General features: G+C 36.9%; 1 protein-coding gene across 1 annotated transcript in view; it reads left to right on the top strand.

Annotated features, from left to right (window-relative positions):
* The window catches only part of DCDC1 (doublecortin domain containing 1), a 333,646-nt gene that overhangs the window by 117,318 nt on the left and 203,267 nt on the right, over positions 1 to 13,061 (top strand). The window contains 2 exon segments of the mRNA XM_040980267.1: positions 353 to 442; positions 10,483 to 10,653. Of these exon segments, the coding sequence (XP_040836201.1) occupies positions 353 to 442; positions 10,483 to 10,653 (261 nt within the window).

Genomic DNA, 13,061 nt, shown 5'->3' with positions numbered 1-13,061 from the left:
GTCAAACAAGCAATGAATCTTACTGTGAGAGTTCATTTTTTCTCTTTTGTTGAAATAGTATTGCATCTATACAGGGATTATTTGTGTACACATATATGTGTGTGCATGTATAATGAAGCATCTCTTAGTTCTTCATACATGTGTAGTATTTCATGTTATTAATCTTTTAAATAAGAGTCAAATTAAAAAATATAAAAGTGAACTTTCAATATATTAAATATAAATGCAATTCATCATAATGTAAGTCTTGGCAAAATTAATAAATGTTAAACCACATTTATGATTATGTTACATTACTTTGAATAATTGTTGTGATTAGGTGCATGCTTTCTTGTCGCTTAGTTTTTTCTAGTTGAATCTGGCCATGAATGAGCAGAAAGAGAAAATTACACAAAAAATAATTTTCTTAATGTCAGAAAAAGAAAACCATGAGGTGAGAGAAGTAATGATTTTAATTTGCAAATTGTATGATAAAACTAATATGAACACTGATTTTTTTTTAAAGATTTATTTATTTATTGGAAAGTCAGATATACAGAGAGGAGGAGAGACAGAGAGGAAGAACTTCTGTCCGATGATTCACTCCCCAAGTGAGCGCAATGGCCGATGCTATGCCGATCTGAAGCCAGGAGCCTCTTCTGGGTCTCCCACGCGGGTGCAGGGTCCCAAAGCTTTGAGTTGTCCTCGACTGCTTTCCTGGGCCACAGGCAGGGAGCTGGAAGGGAAGTGGAGTTGCCGGGATTAGAACCGGTGCGGATATGTGATCCTGGCGCTTTCAAGGTAAGGACTTTAGCTGCTAGGCCATGCCGCCGGGCCCAAATGCTTTTATATTAAGATGAATTTTACTTTGGGATTCAAGCAGGTGAGCTGTTGTTCACTGATAATGCTTACTATAGAAATAAACTGATCCAAAATGGGAATGCCTTTCTTTATCAGCAACTTGGAAAGTAATTTAATATTTGAAAGAATGAATTAACTTATATTTTTGTGAAAAAGTCTTCTGAATAGTTTCTTGTAATTTTATAAATTTTATAATTAGTAAATTATAGAACACTTGAAAATGGAAATTCTAAGCATGACTACATAGGATAAAATAGAAAATTTTTAAAAATTTAATAATAAGGATTAAATCATGTTTGTTATCTGATTTTCTAAGAAAGTATTATTGTTTTGAACTTTAGAAATGCTAGCAAAATTATCTTTTATAAAGGGAAGACTAGCTTACAAGTGTCAAGCCTATGAGCTAATCATAAGTTTCTGTAGGCAATATTGTAATGAAGAACTATTAAATCAAAGTTTCTTCTCCACCACACGCGTGCTGTGAAGTTGACAGCATATTCCATAAATGAAATAATAACACAAAATTGGTGTTAGAAGAAAATGGGAATAATTTCATAGTGTTTCCTGGAAGGCAAAAGCATTTAATGTTTTTGAGAAAAGAGCAGAAATGTGTTAATTTGCATGCATGACTGTCAGTAAATAAAGTCTACTAGCAACTCACATACTAAAATACTTTGAAATTTTTAGAAAATTAGCATCTCATGTAGTACTCTTTTGACATTTTGGTAAAGAAATTTATCTAAGCTTTAGAGTTTTAACATTTGTGTATCATGGTTTGCCTCCTCTTTTGTAAGAATGCATTACAATTTTATAATTAGAGACTCCATTAGTAGTTAGGATAGATAAGACCAGTACTAAAAGACTGTGTCACAGACATTGTTGAACAATCTCAGGAGAAAAATATTTCAAAGCAAAAATTAAGGTTGAATAATTTCAAAAAAAAGTAAGTTTTAATTATTTTGTCATTATAGTAGTCTGATTGATTAATCCAATTAACAAAAATATGAGATTATTAGCTACACATTTTAAAATATCCTCCACATCTCTAAAAAAATTTTTACCAAAGAGTTTTTTTAATTTTATTACATTTGCCTAAATTAGGATGAATATATCATACTTTTGTAATCCTTGCAAATATCTGTTGCTAAATTAGTACAATGAAAATTTTGTCTGTAACAACACCAATTATTAATGAGTTTAAATAAGAAATGATTCAAAAGGTTGACAGACTAAGTATTTTCTCTTTTTTACACATTGTAATTATTTGCCTTTGATACGTTATGCATAATTCAAATTGCAAATACATCATTCTTACTGCTACTTATTTACTGAAAATGAAATTATTTTTTAAAATGTTTATATAGTAGTTATGATTATTTGACATGCCTTCTTTATTATCGTCATTTTTAGCATTTTTTTTCTCTTTAGCACATTATACTTTAATTTCCCTGCTAAATTGTGCCTTACTTGGTTACTCTTTTGCTTTATCAAGTAGAGCAGGAATTTCCTTTTGTTTCAAAAGACATTTAAACCATGCAGGAAACATGTATTCGTGTATGTTTAACTGTGTGTAATAACCTCCAAATATATTTTATGCATTTTAAGTAGAATTCTATGTGCTTGTTTGGAAAGATATTGTATTAATTTGTATGTTTAAAATCTAATGTTTTGGTTAGAAAAAAGTCAGTGATACTAAATTTCATTCTTAATCCACACAGAAAGATGTGAAATCCTGATGGAAAAAAAAATAAGTTTTTTTTTTCATCAAATGTTGCATGCCTAGATGTTTCTCCAAACACAAATTAAATATTAGAAAATATGGCATTAAGTACCTATTCTGCCTATAGTTTTATCTTAAACTCTTCTATTTCATGTAACTTTCCACATGAAAACTGGGACTAATGAGAATATAATAACACCACTTTGAAATTATATGTGTCACAGGACATTCAACCTTTTGGAAATCAGTACTTAGTTTACTATTGAGACGTTATTTTAAAATTTTTTAAAATTTATTTTAAATATTGTTTACTTAGTTGGAAGGGATGTTACTTAGTTGGAACTCCTGGTCTGTTGGGGTAGGGAAGGGAAGGGGACCACTCATTGCTGTCCAAGTTAGCAACTGGAGACGGAGGACGGCATTTGGTGACACCTACAACAGTTCATTCTGTATTACACGGTTTTTACACACACTCATAGCTCTTGCCGCTTAGCTCACCCTGACCTGCCCCCAGACCTGTGTCACACATGTACCAGTAGGTGCTGCTGTCTTGAATAACCTGGCCTGCTCCCATTTCTGGCTGTCGTGCTCACCGGTGGGAACTGCAGCCAAACAGCGGAGTGGTCACAATCCCCCTATCAGGCCCACGCCTAACTCCAGATCTTGTGACTGCTAGTGGGTGCTGTGGTACAGTCTGACATGATTTGTGCTCAATCCTGGCACTTGTCAGTGTGTGTGACAGCCTAACCCAGTCTAGCTAGTCCTCAGATCCAGCTGATGGATGCTGCAACTTTGCTTGAACCAGGCTGTCCCCAGTCCCAGCATTTACACTCACCATTAGAAACAGGGGCCCAGCAAGGGAGTCTCTGAGATTCCCCTTCTTGGTCTGCTCCACTTGTCCATGCCAGTGGGTGCTGTGGCTCAGTCTTGACATTCACCAGCAGGTGATGCAACCTAGCCCAGCACACCTAGTCCTAACTCTTGCCACCAAGTATAGCAGCCTGGCCCGCTCCCAATCTCAGACCTCATGTGAACTGGCAAGTGTTGTAATATAACTCAGCCTGGCCTGCAACTCATTCTGCCTCTTGCACATGTCAGTATGTGCTGTGGACTGGCCCAGCACAGCCTGCTGCCAGGCCTGGGTCATAAATATGCCAATAGATACTGTAGCTTAGCTGGGCCTGGCATGCCCCACTCCCAGCTCTGGTTCTTGTGCTCCCCAGCAGAAGCTGTACCCTAGTAGTGGAGCTCCCCAAGTTTCCCTACAAGGCCTGCTCCCAGCCTCAGATTTCACGCATGTCAAGGAGACGGTGACCATACTGGATACGGTCTGTCCTCAGTCCTGATTTTTGCATGTGCCAGCAGGTGTTGCAGCCTGGTCCAGCCCTGCCACCTCTCAATCCTTGCTCCTACGAATGTTAGGTGAGTTCCATGGTCCAGCCTGGCTTGGCCTGTCATCACTCCTAGGTCTCACACAAACCTTTGAGTACTGCAGTTCCACAGAAGTAAGCTTACAAGTCCCCTAGAGAATCTGCCCCACATGTGATTCTCTTGTGTTCCAGTGGTTACTTTAGTGCAGCCTGATGTTACCCATGCCCTGCCCTGACACTTGCAGGTGGACACTGTAGCCTAACCCAGCCAGGCATGCCTCCAAGCCTCAGCTTTTGTCAGTGCCAGCAGGCAGTGGGTGATGCTACTTAGCTTAGTGTGGGTCCCTCAAGATAAGTGACTCGGGCTGACACAGTCATGCCCTCCAGTTTCCTTCCTCTAAACCACCCTGTTTCAACTCCCTTGCCTACCTGCAAGTGCAGTGCCTTGCTCTGTGAGGCCCCCAGAAGTAATTTCTCCCCTGTACAACATGCCTTCAGCCACTCACACTCCAACACATTCCCACCCCCTTCTCTGGACAATCTGTAGCCTCCTGCCTACGGGTCCAGGGGCACATGCCATCCAGCATTTCCTACCTTCCTCACACATCTTTAAAAAGATAGAATATGCAACTATGCTGACATGTTGGTATAGTTAACACAAATTTGGCATTAACTAAGATCAGAATGCCTATCAGCTACTGAGTGCTTTTCTGTCAGCACTGTAACACTTGCCTAGGTACCAGGCAACCTAGTCAGTTGCCTACTGCTGGGGTATTGTCAGTTTAAAAGCATTTAATTTCAGGTTCTCTGAGAAGTAGATACCAAGATAGGATCAAATGTGTCAAGATTTTATTGAAAGGATTGTTATGAGATAAAATAGTAGTGTTAGATAAAGATGAGGGCTCTTCCAATTTATAGGCCAAACTCCAAATGAGAAGAGAGAAAAAGAAGATGTGACAAAATTGGCCAGCAAAATATTCCTGTCACTCCCAGAAAGGATGGGCCTTATTGTATCTTTAACCGTTGGAGCCAATATGGTGATAAATTTCAGGGCGCAGTAGCTGAGTCCCTAAATTAAATATGTTCTTGTAAGTTAGAGGCCTGTGAGACATAGTGAACCAGCACATTGGAAAAGTTCACTCCACATTATTCTCATTGGTATCAGCATAGCCCTATTTCTAAATGAATTACAAAAACATTTGAAATGTCTTAGTCTTCAACATTAAGAATGTTACATTGTTCTAGGCCCAAAGGTAACACTTAAAGGGCCTCTGATTGAAAGCAAGATAGATCTACTCCCAATGTGTTTTCTAACTTGGAAAGGGTCTAGGAAACAGGAAGCTATTAAAATGTGGTGGTAGTTGAGGTACTAGGATTAAAACATGTTATACACATTTAGGTTGTCTGGTAGCTACACTGCAGCTCATCTTCCATAGCCAGTTTGCTCATAGCTTTCATGTCTTCTTTCATAAAGTCAAAATTGAGTTAGCCTCTTAGGCTGATAGCACCACATTCTTGTCACTAAAACATAAAAGAGATTTTAAGTTTAAAATATGGATTTTGATCCTTCTGCCTCCTTTCTGGTTCATCTTTAAGATATTCTTAATTAGAAAAATTCTTGGTCTTAAGGTAAAACACTGACCTGTCTTTGAGAGCATCTTGTGCTTTATATGGTAAGATGCTATTTGTTAGCATGAAAATGATATTGCTGGCATCCTTTGTGCTGATTTCAAGTGACAGTTATGTGCAAAGTGCTCTGGAGTTCTTAATAAAATGAGTGGATTCAAAGCCACACAGAACACAAGCTGACAGCTGAACTCATCACTAAAAAACCAGGAGCTCCATCAAGAGTCAGTAATAACAACCATTGTACACTAGTTAGAGTGTATAGGTCAGAAATGCACAACTTCAACATGCAATGGAGATTACAAACAGATTAACATTCTGTATTGCGTAGAAAACCACATGAAAATAAGTTTCAATCCAAAGGATGAATCCATACATCAATCAAACCTGACCAAACTTCTTTTCATTGTATGTGAAAACCTATGTGTGTTATAAACATGTGCGTATTTGTGCATATTCTTTCAGAAGCAGAATTGTTTTCTCAGCAGAGTATTCTATTTTTTTTTTACCTTCTCATTTGTCACTTTCCCAAATTCTGTACAAGTGTCACTTCCGTGCTGCATATTCATGGAGAATGAAGAGTAGAATGTGCAGGCTTTCTACTGCACAATGAGATAGTGCATTTTTTCAACATATGCATACGTAAGCCCTCTTTTGTGAATGGGACTGATAGGGTCAGATAATGTTTAAAGGAAAAGGCTTTATGTCTCTCCAGCCTCTATGTTTCCACATGGATGCTCCCACACACACATAGATTGAATTATGAACAGACCCATTAATGCCGGGATCACAAAAGGTCAAGTTTTGTCTTCTTTTACCCCCTATTCAAATTGCCTTTGTAGAGGAAAAAAAAAAAAAAGGATTTGCAAGAAAAAAAAAGATTCATGATGAAGAATTTTAAAAATCACTTTTCACCTTTTAGCAACATTTGTGATTTGGAGTAAAAATATGATATCATGTAAATTAATTCTAAAGTCTTATGTTACCTATCCAATGCCAGCATATGAGTTATTTCATGTGTAAGACTGTCTTTAAGAGTGTCAAGTTATCTTAATAACAGAGAAAAAAACACAGCACTTTGAGGATAAAAACCTTATGAATATGTAAAGTAACATTGAATGGAAACAGTATCAAAATTTCAGTGGCAGGATTCTTGATTTATTTTCTCCTACAAGATGTGTTCATCTTTGGATATGTGATTGGATATATTTAAGTTTTTAAAAAAACACAGGTAACTCACATAAATTAATGAATAATCTTGGGATGAATGAAAGTAGCAAAATTGATAGAGATTATTAGTAAGGAATTTTGTCAAAACTTTCAAGGCTTTAACCAATAGCCTTTTGCAGTGCAAATGACATCATAAATTGTACGGTTGGTTGATTTCTGATGTCACATGAAATCCTCTATCAGTGAAAGACTATGTACTGTGACAGTAAAATCAGTCATGTATGAAAATACTCTCAAATCCAAGTCTGAAATCCTCCCCAACGATTTTTGGTCGTTTGCTATAGGACAAGGTGAAGTACATAAAGGAAACGGTATTTATGGCTAGCTAAATCCATTGTGTGATACCTAAGTAGTAAATGCTGAGGACTACATATTATTTCATCATGCTGAATCATGTGATGTTGAAAATTGGTTCAAAAAGAACCAGTGCTTAAGAGCATGCCAGCATGGCTGATATTGGTCTTTAACTTTGGTATCCAGCTGATGATCAAGAGTTAAGACAATGAGAGGAATCTATCACCAGATACTCAGCCTTTTAAACAATATTGTCTTCCTTTTCGTGTTTTCTTTTCTCTTTCTCTCTTGCTAATTTTGCAAAATCACCTTTTTCTCTAAATTTCTTCCTTCATTTTTTTCTTCTTTTTGATCATTCTTCCTTTTTTTAAAAAAAAAAAAACATATTTTGTTCTTTTTTTCTGTTCCTTAGGATCACCCCTGACTTACCTAAGCCTGCTTAACCTTCTATTTCCACAATTTCCAGAATATTGTTCAAATTACAATAGTAGGCCATAAGGGGGTTTCTTATGAATGGATTATAGAAATTTCCATAGACTTTCATTTCAAATGACAGTTAAGGGTTACCTGTTAGTATCCCACCAGGTAAGTTACGTAGATTGGAAAGATGCAATGGAGATAAATATGTTAGGCAGCTTTAATTAGACTGTACTGTACATATCAATAAACACCACATTTCACCAATTTAAAATATTATTTCGTACTCTTATTTTTGTTGGCCACAGATTATCTGTGACTGTCCTCAGCATTTCCCTCTCAGTCCAGGACATGGGACATTACTGTTTTGATAGTAGGGGGAAAAGAGTGATGACAAAACTGAATAATGGCTCTTAAAACTTCTGCTGTGAAGCGTCATACATGACTTGTATTCACATTTGCTTGTCCAAAGCAGTTCACACGGGGGATTTAGATGTGTCTGGGTGGAAGCCCATCTGCCAAGTCTCTCTCTCCTTGATTTCTGCTATGCCCCTTCCCCCTTTACATGCTCCACTCAACATCTCAGTCCAGCCTCGTAAGAGTTTATTTCTAAGATTCAAAGCATCACTGTGTAAGTGGAGGGGGGAGCATGTGAGAAAAGCATTGTAGGAACATGCCCTCAGTACATGAACCAAGCTAAGAACAGAACATAGCCGTCTTTAAACCTACCATTTCCAGAGTCAGGTAGTAAATGCTAGAAAACCTGACAAGCAAAGTGAATTTAATGATAAATGAACTTAGATGAGTAAGTTGGCATCAAAGGACCTTTACTCTTAATTTCTCTGTGGATAATGAGTAGCCTGGACATTCAACTTTCTGGGCCCAAATTTCCTCACCTGTGATATCATAGTGAGGTTAAATATTATCTAATGTATTACTAAATCCTACAATGGGTATGTATGTGTGGTGGGGAAATATAAGCAGTGAGAAGGTCAACCTTTTAGAGGGGAGAGATCTAATTGTGATTATGAGACATAAATCCAGACAAGGATTGGATTACAAAAGGTCTTAAATCTTTGAATATTAAGCTGAAGAATCTAAGAGAGCAACTGGATAGTTAATATACAATTTAAAGCAAATAAGTGGCAAAATATATCACAGTGGGAGATTGTGGATGTAGATACTACTCAAGCTGTTTTAGTAATCAGATTTTGGAAAGGATGTGAGGAGATGGCAGACTGGACCAGAATGTTACTTATATAAAAGGGAAAGGAGGTTAAAGCATACGAGGGGCTGGCAAATTGTAGTCCTGTGGGAAAAACTCCAGTGCATTGCTTATTTTTGTAAATAAAGTTTCATCTGAACATAACCTTGCACTTTTGTTGACATGCTGTCTGTGGCTGCTTTCCAAGTACTCATACAGAGTTAAATAGTTTGAACAGAAGACATATGATGCACAATGTGAAAAATATTCACCATCTGACCTTTATGGGAAAAATTTGTAAATCCTTTTTATCAGAAGGAATTGTTTAAATAGTGCAGATGATTCATTACTAAGGGACAAATAAGAAACATTTAAAAGAGGAAAAGATGTATCATTTTTATTACTTTGCTTCATGCACATAATGCTTACAGCATTTTTTGGGCAAAGTAATACGTAATTGGAATTTTTAATCATGTTTGTGTGTGTGTGTGTGCATGTACTGCTATTGTGCTGTGGAAGGTTAATTCACCATCTGTGCTGCTGATATTCCCATTTAGGTGCTGATTTGTGTCCTGGCTGCTCCACTTCTGAGCCAGCTCACTGACAATGCACCTGGGAATGCAGCAGAAGATGCCCCAACTACTTGGATCATGGCACTCATGTGGGAGACCTGGATGAAGCTCACAGTCCCTGGAACCAGTAGATGAATTCATATTCCTATTTTAAATACAGGTATATTGACCAGAAATCTAGACATTTAAAAATCAAGGGTTTATATATTTCTGACACCTTATTGTTTCTGGAAAATTATATTATTTATTTTGACATTGATATATATCTCAAATATTGTATACAATGCAACATTGTCCTTGAAGTATGACCATTTTGGAATGTTGTATGAAATTTGAAAATATTTGAAAAATATGTTGAAATGAAATGCATTCATTTTAAAGATCAGAAAACGTTGCGCCTGGTGCGATAGTGTAGTGGTTAAAGTGCTCACCTTGCACGTGCTGTGATCCCATATGGTCGCCAGTTCTAATCCCAGCAGCTCCACTTCCCCTCCAGCTCCCTGCTTATGGCCTGGGAAAGCAGTCGAGGACGGCTCAAAGCCTTGGGACCCTGCACCCACATGGGAGACCCGGAAGAGCTCCTGGCTGCTGGCTCCAGATTGACTCAGCTCCAGCGGTTGCGCTCACTTGGGGAGTGAACCATCAGACGGAAGCTCTTCCTCTCTCTCTCTCTCCTCTCTGTATATCCTCCTTTCCAATAAAAATAAATAAATCTAAAAAAATCAGAAAATGTTGATTATTTAAATATATGTATCAAGCTTTTCAGGTAAAGTAAATTATTCTAGAGGAATGCTATAAATGTATAACAAAGTGAGGCATTTTTCTACTCCTGTACTGGGTTATTTAAAGTATTTAAGGTCTCACTTCTGTTTTCCAGTTTAAAAGTTCTTTAGCATGCACATGTGTGAGATGTGCTTTTTTTCATACCCACAGTTATTTGTCATTCTGCACTTGTAAATGGCTACCAAGTCTATAGTACTGAAGTCAAGAGGTTAGACATTTTTCTGTAAAGAAAATTTGGTTGATAAAGGAATGTATATCTCTTCTAGTCTCCTTACATTAAGGTAGATCTGTACTGAAATTCTTGTGTTGAAGTTATTTCTTTCCCTCCATCAAGCTAGGTACTCAAAAAAAAAAAAAAAGAAATCTAATAGGTGTGACATCAACAATTACTTCTTGCTAACAACTCTGGTAATTTAACCCCTTCAGGTGAGCAAGCTGATTGATGAATTGCAGGCAGCTATCAAAAACAACAGAGGTCATCTCTTGAAACGTGGCCCCCAATTACAGGCTGCACAGGAGCAATTCTCCTCTTCTGTCTGCCAACACATTCAAAGCCTTCCAGCAAACACACTTGTCCCAGGAGGCCTGAAACTCAAGGTGGGTATCATTCTACAACTCTCATTGGATTCAGCCAGGGACAAAAGGCATTGCTCCCTTTGAAAATCCTGTAACAATACCTACCACCCAGCTTGAATTTCTTTTTATGTTGTGTTCTGCAAAGTAGAGCTTTGCTTACAAGTGGAAATATTACCATTCAGCAAATAGGTTTTAAAAGAATTACTTTAGAGACATTCATGTGGATTTATAAATTTTATTTTCCACCCAGACATGTAATGTTAATGAAGAAATTTAATCATATGCACATTTGTGTACTTTCTCAAGAAATATATTTCTCACAGGAATCACTGTGCATTTCCATCTCTAAAAATATTTTTTTTTGGAAAAATAGGCAAGCTTTAATAATTGACAGACTGTGGCAATACGTTTTGGAGGTGAAAGGCCACGTGACTGATTGATGTTCAAACTACATTTCCAAGGAAGAGGATCTGTATTAGATAAGTGTGACACATGTCTGGAGTTCACTTGGTAAAATCAATACTTAAGAATATCCTGGGAGAAAAGGTGAATTGGTTATTTGTCAGGACAAGCTGGCTAAATGTCCTAAACTACTCTGATACTGCATCTTTAGAAAAGTAACAGCTCAGACTTGGGCTACAGAATGGGTACTGCAAGCTTAGGAAACCCTAACCCTAACCCTAACTCTAACCCTAACCCTAGCTCAGACTTGAGCTGCAGAATGGGTTCTGCAAGCTTACAGAATCTCCATACATTAGTCTCCCATAATAGAGTTGCCATGTTAAGTCTGCCAAGTTAATGTCATTCTATAATTTCATATTCCACATTTCAGTAGATTATTAATAATGAAATTTAAATTAGTCCAAGTATGGAGTGTGTATCTCTTTCCTTTCAAGGAAACACTGTTATTACAATTCTTACTTTGCTGTTGATTATGGTTATAGTGCTGTGATAAATTCAAAGCTAAGCAAAGTATAATCAATCTTTATCTCTACATTTCCTTTTTCATAATATTCAGAGTTATTGTGAAAGTAACATTATATTTCACTCTATAACCTGTTTATTTTAACTACATTCCCATGTGTGCATTTTGGATGAGAACATTACCATGGAAACATTTACCTTTTGAGGCAGTGTAACTCCATGCTTAACATGATACCTGATTTCTCATATTTCTTGTAATCTGTGCTAGGCAGCTAAGGGCTTAAGAAATGCAATGCAATACATCAAGGTCAAAGGTTTCCATAGTGTAGTAGCATTGTCTATTTCCCAAAGATTTTTTAGTTGATTACAATCCATTCTACCATTCTAAAAGAGTTTGCTAATCTTTAAGAGAGAAACCAGGTGAAAGACTGCAGTTACTTGAATGTTATTTTCTTCCACTTTTTTGTATAAGCAACTATGAACTATAGTATGACCTATGGAAAATGTTTTATCCTGTTACGAGTTCACCACTTATTTCTGAACAATCTCTATCATTTATATACATTAGCAGAGGGATTTTAAAACAAATATTTAACTTTCAAAGTTGAATTCTTTTTGATTATCCTCTTAGTATGCTTCAAAATTCTTTCCATATGATCAGAGCAAAGATGAAAAGTATGAACACAAACAAGCTACATTGTTGTATCTCTTTAGACTCACAGCACTATACAATATGGTAGCTACCAGCTGCATGTGACTAACCAAAATTAAAGTGAAAAATCCAGCGTCTTGGTGGATTGCCAGGGATTTCCTGCTTTTAGCGCTGAAAATCTCACATCCGACAAAGTGAGATGATTTGTTACTTCTCTTCTGTCTCCAGATTTCCCTCTCCCTTTCACCCAACATTATCTTTTTTTGGATTTTTGATATGAGCTATTCAGCTCCACTTAGGTCTTCCTCCTCGCTCTGTTTTTCTCCTTGAACATCTACTTTCAGTGAATCCATCTCTCTTCCACATCTCTGAAACCCTGGACACCAGCCTTATCACTAGGTTTTTGCACAGTGGTTTTCAATCCTGACTGTGTTAGATCCTTATAGGTACCTTGTAAAGATACCAGTGTCCTCTCCCCCACAGAGTTTGTTCAATCTGTTTGAGGTTCTAACTTCCAATACATGTGCAGGCTTCTGTTCATATCTCAGACTGTGAGCACTGTCTGATCACAAAATTTTCATGCATTTTGTGAGCTATTGCTAAACATAACTGTTACTAAAATTGATATAGACTTATAATTAAGTAAATAATATCATACAGGAGTAATACATAATCTTCATAGCCTAATTATTTTATTTCCTGCTACTATTCTCTTAAAGTCATCCATATCATGTTTATTAGACATACATATTATGTAACTGAGTGTTTATCTCTTCTCAAACTAATTTTCCTTGATGGCTTATTGTTAATTCAAAATTGGTTAGGGTGGAAGTTTTTCTTACAAGAGAAATTG

This window comes from Ochotona curzoniae, unplaced genomic scaffold (genome assembly GCF_017591425.1).
Source record: "Ochotona curzoniae isolate NIBS_2020 unplaced genomic scaffold, NIBS_Ocur_1.0 contig_3432, whole genome shotgun sequence".
NCBI classification, from domain to species: Eukaryota; Metazoa; Chordata; class Mammalia; order Lagomorpha; family Ochotonidae; genus Ochotona; species Ochotona curzoniae.
The sequence above is the reverse complement of the archived record's forward strand: the minus strand, read 5'-3'. Positions and strand labels throughout refer to the sequence as shown.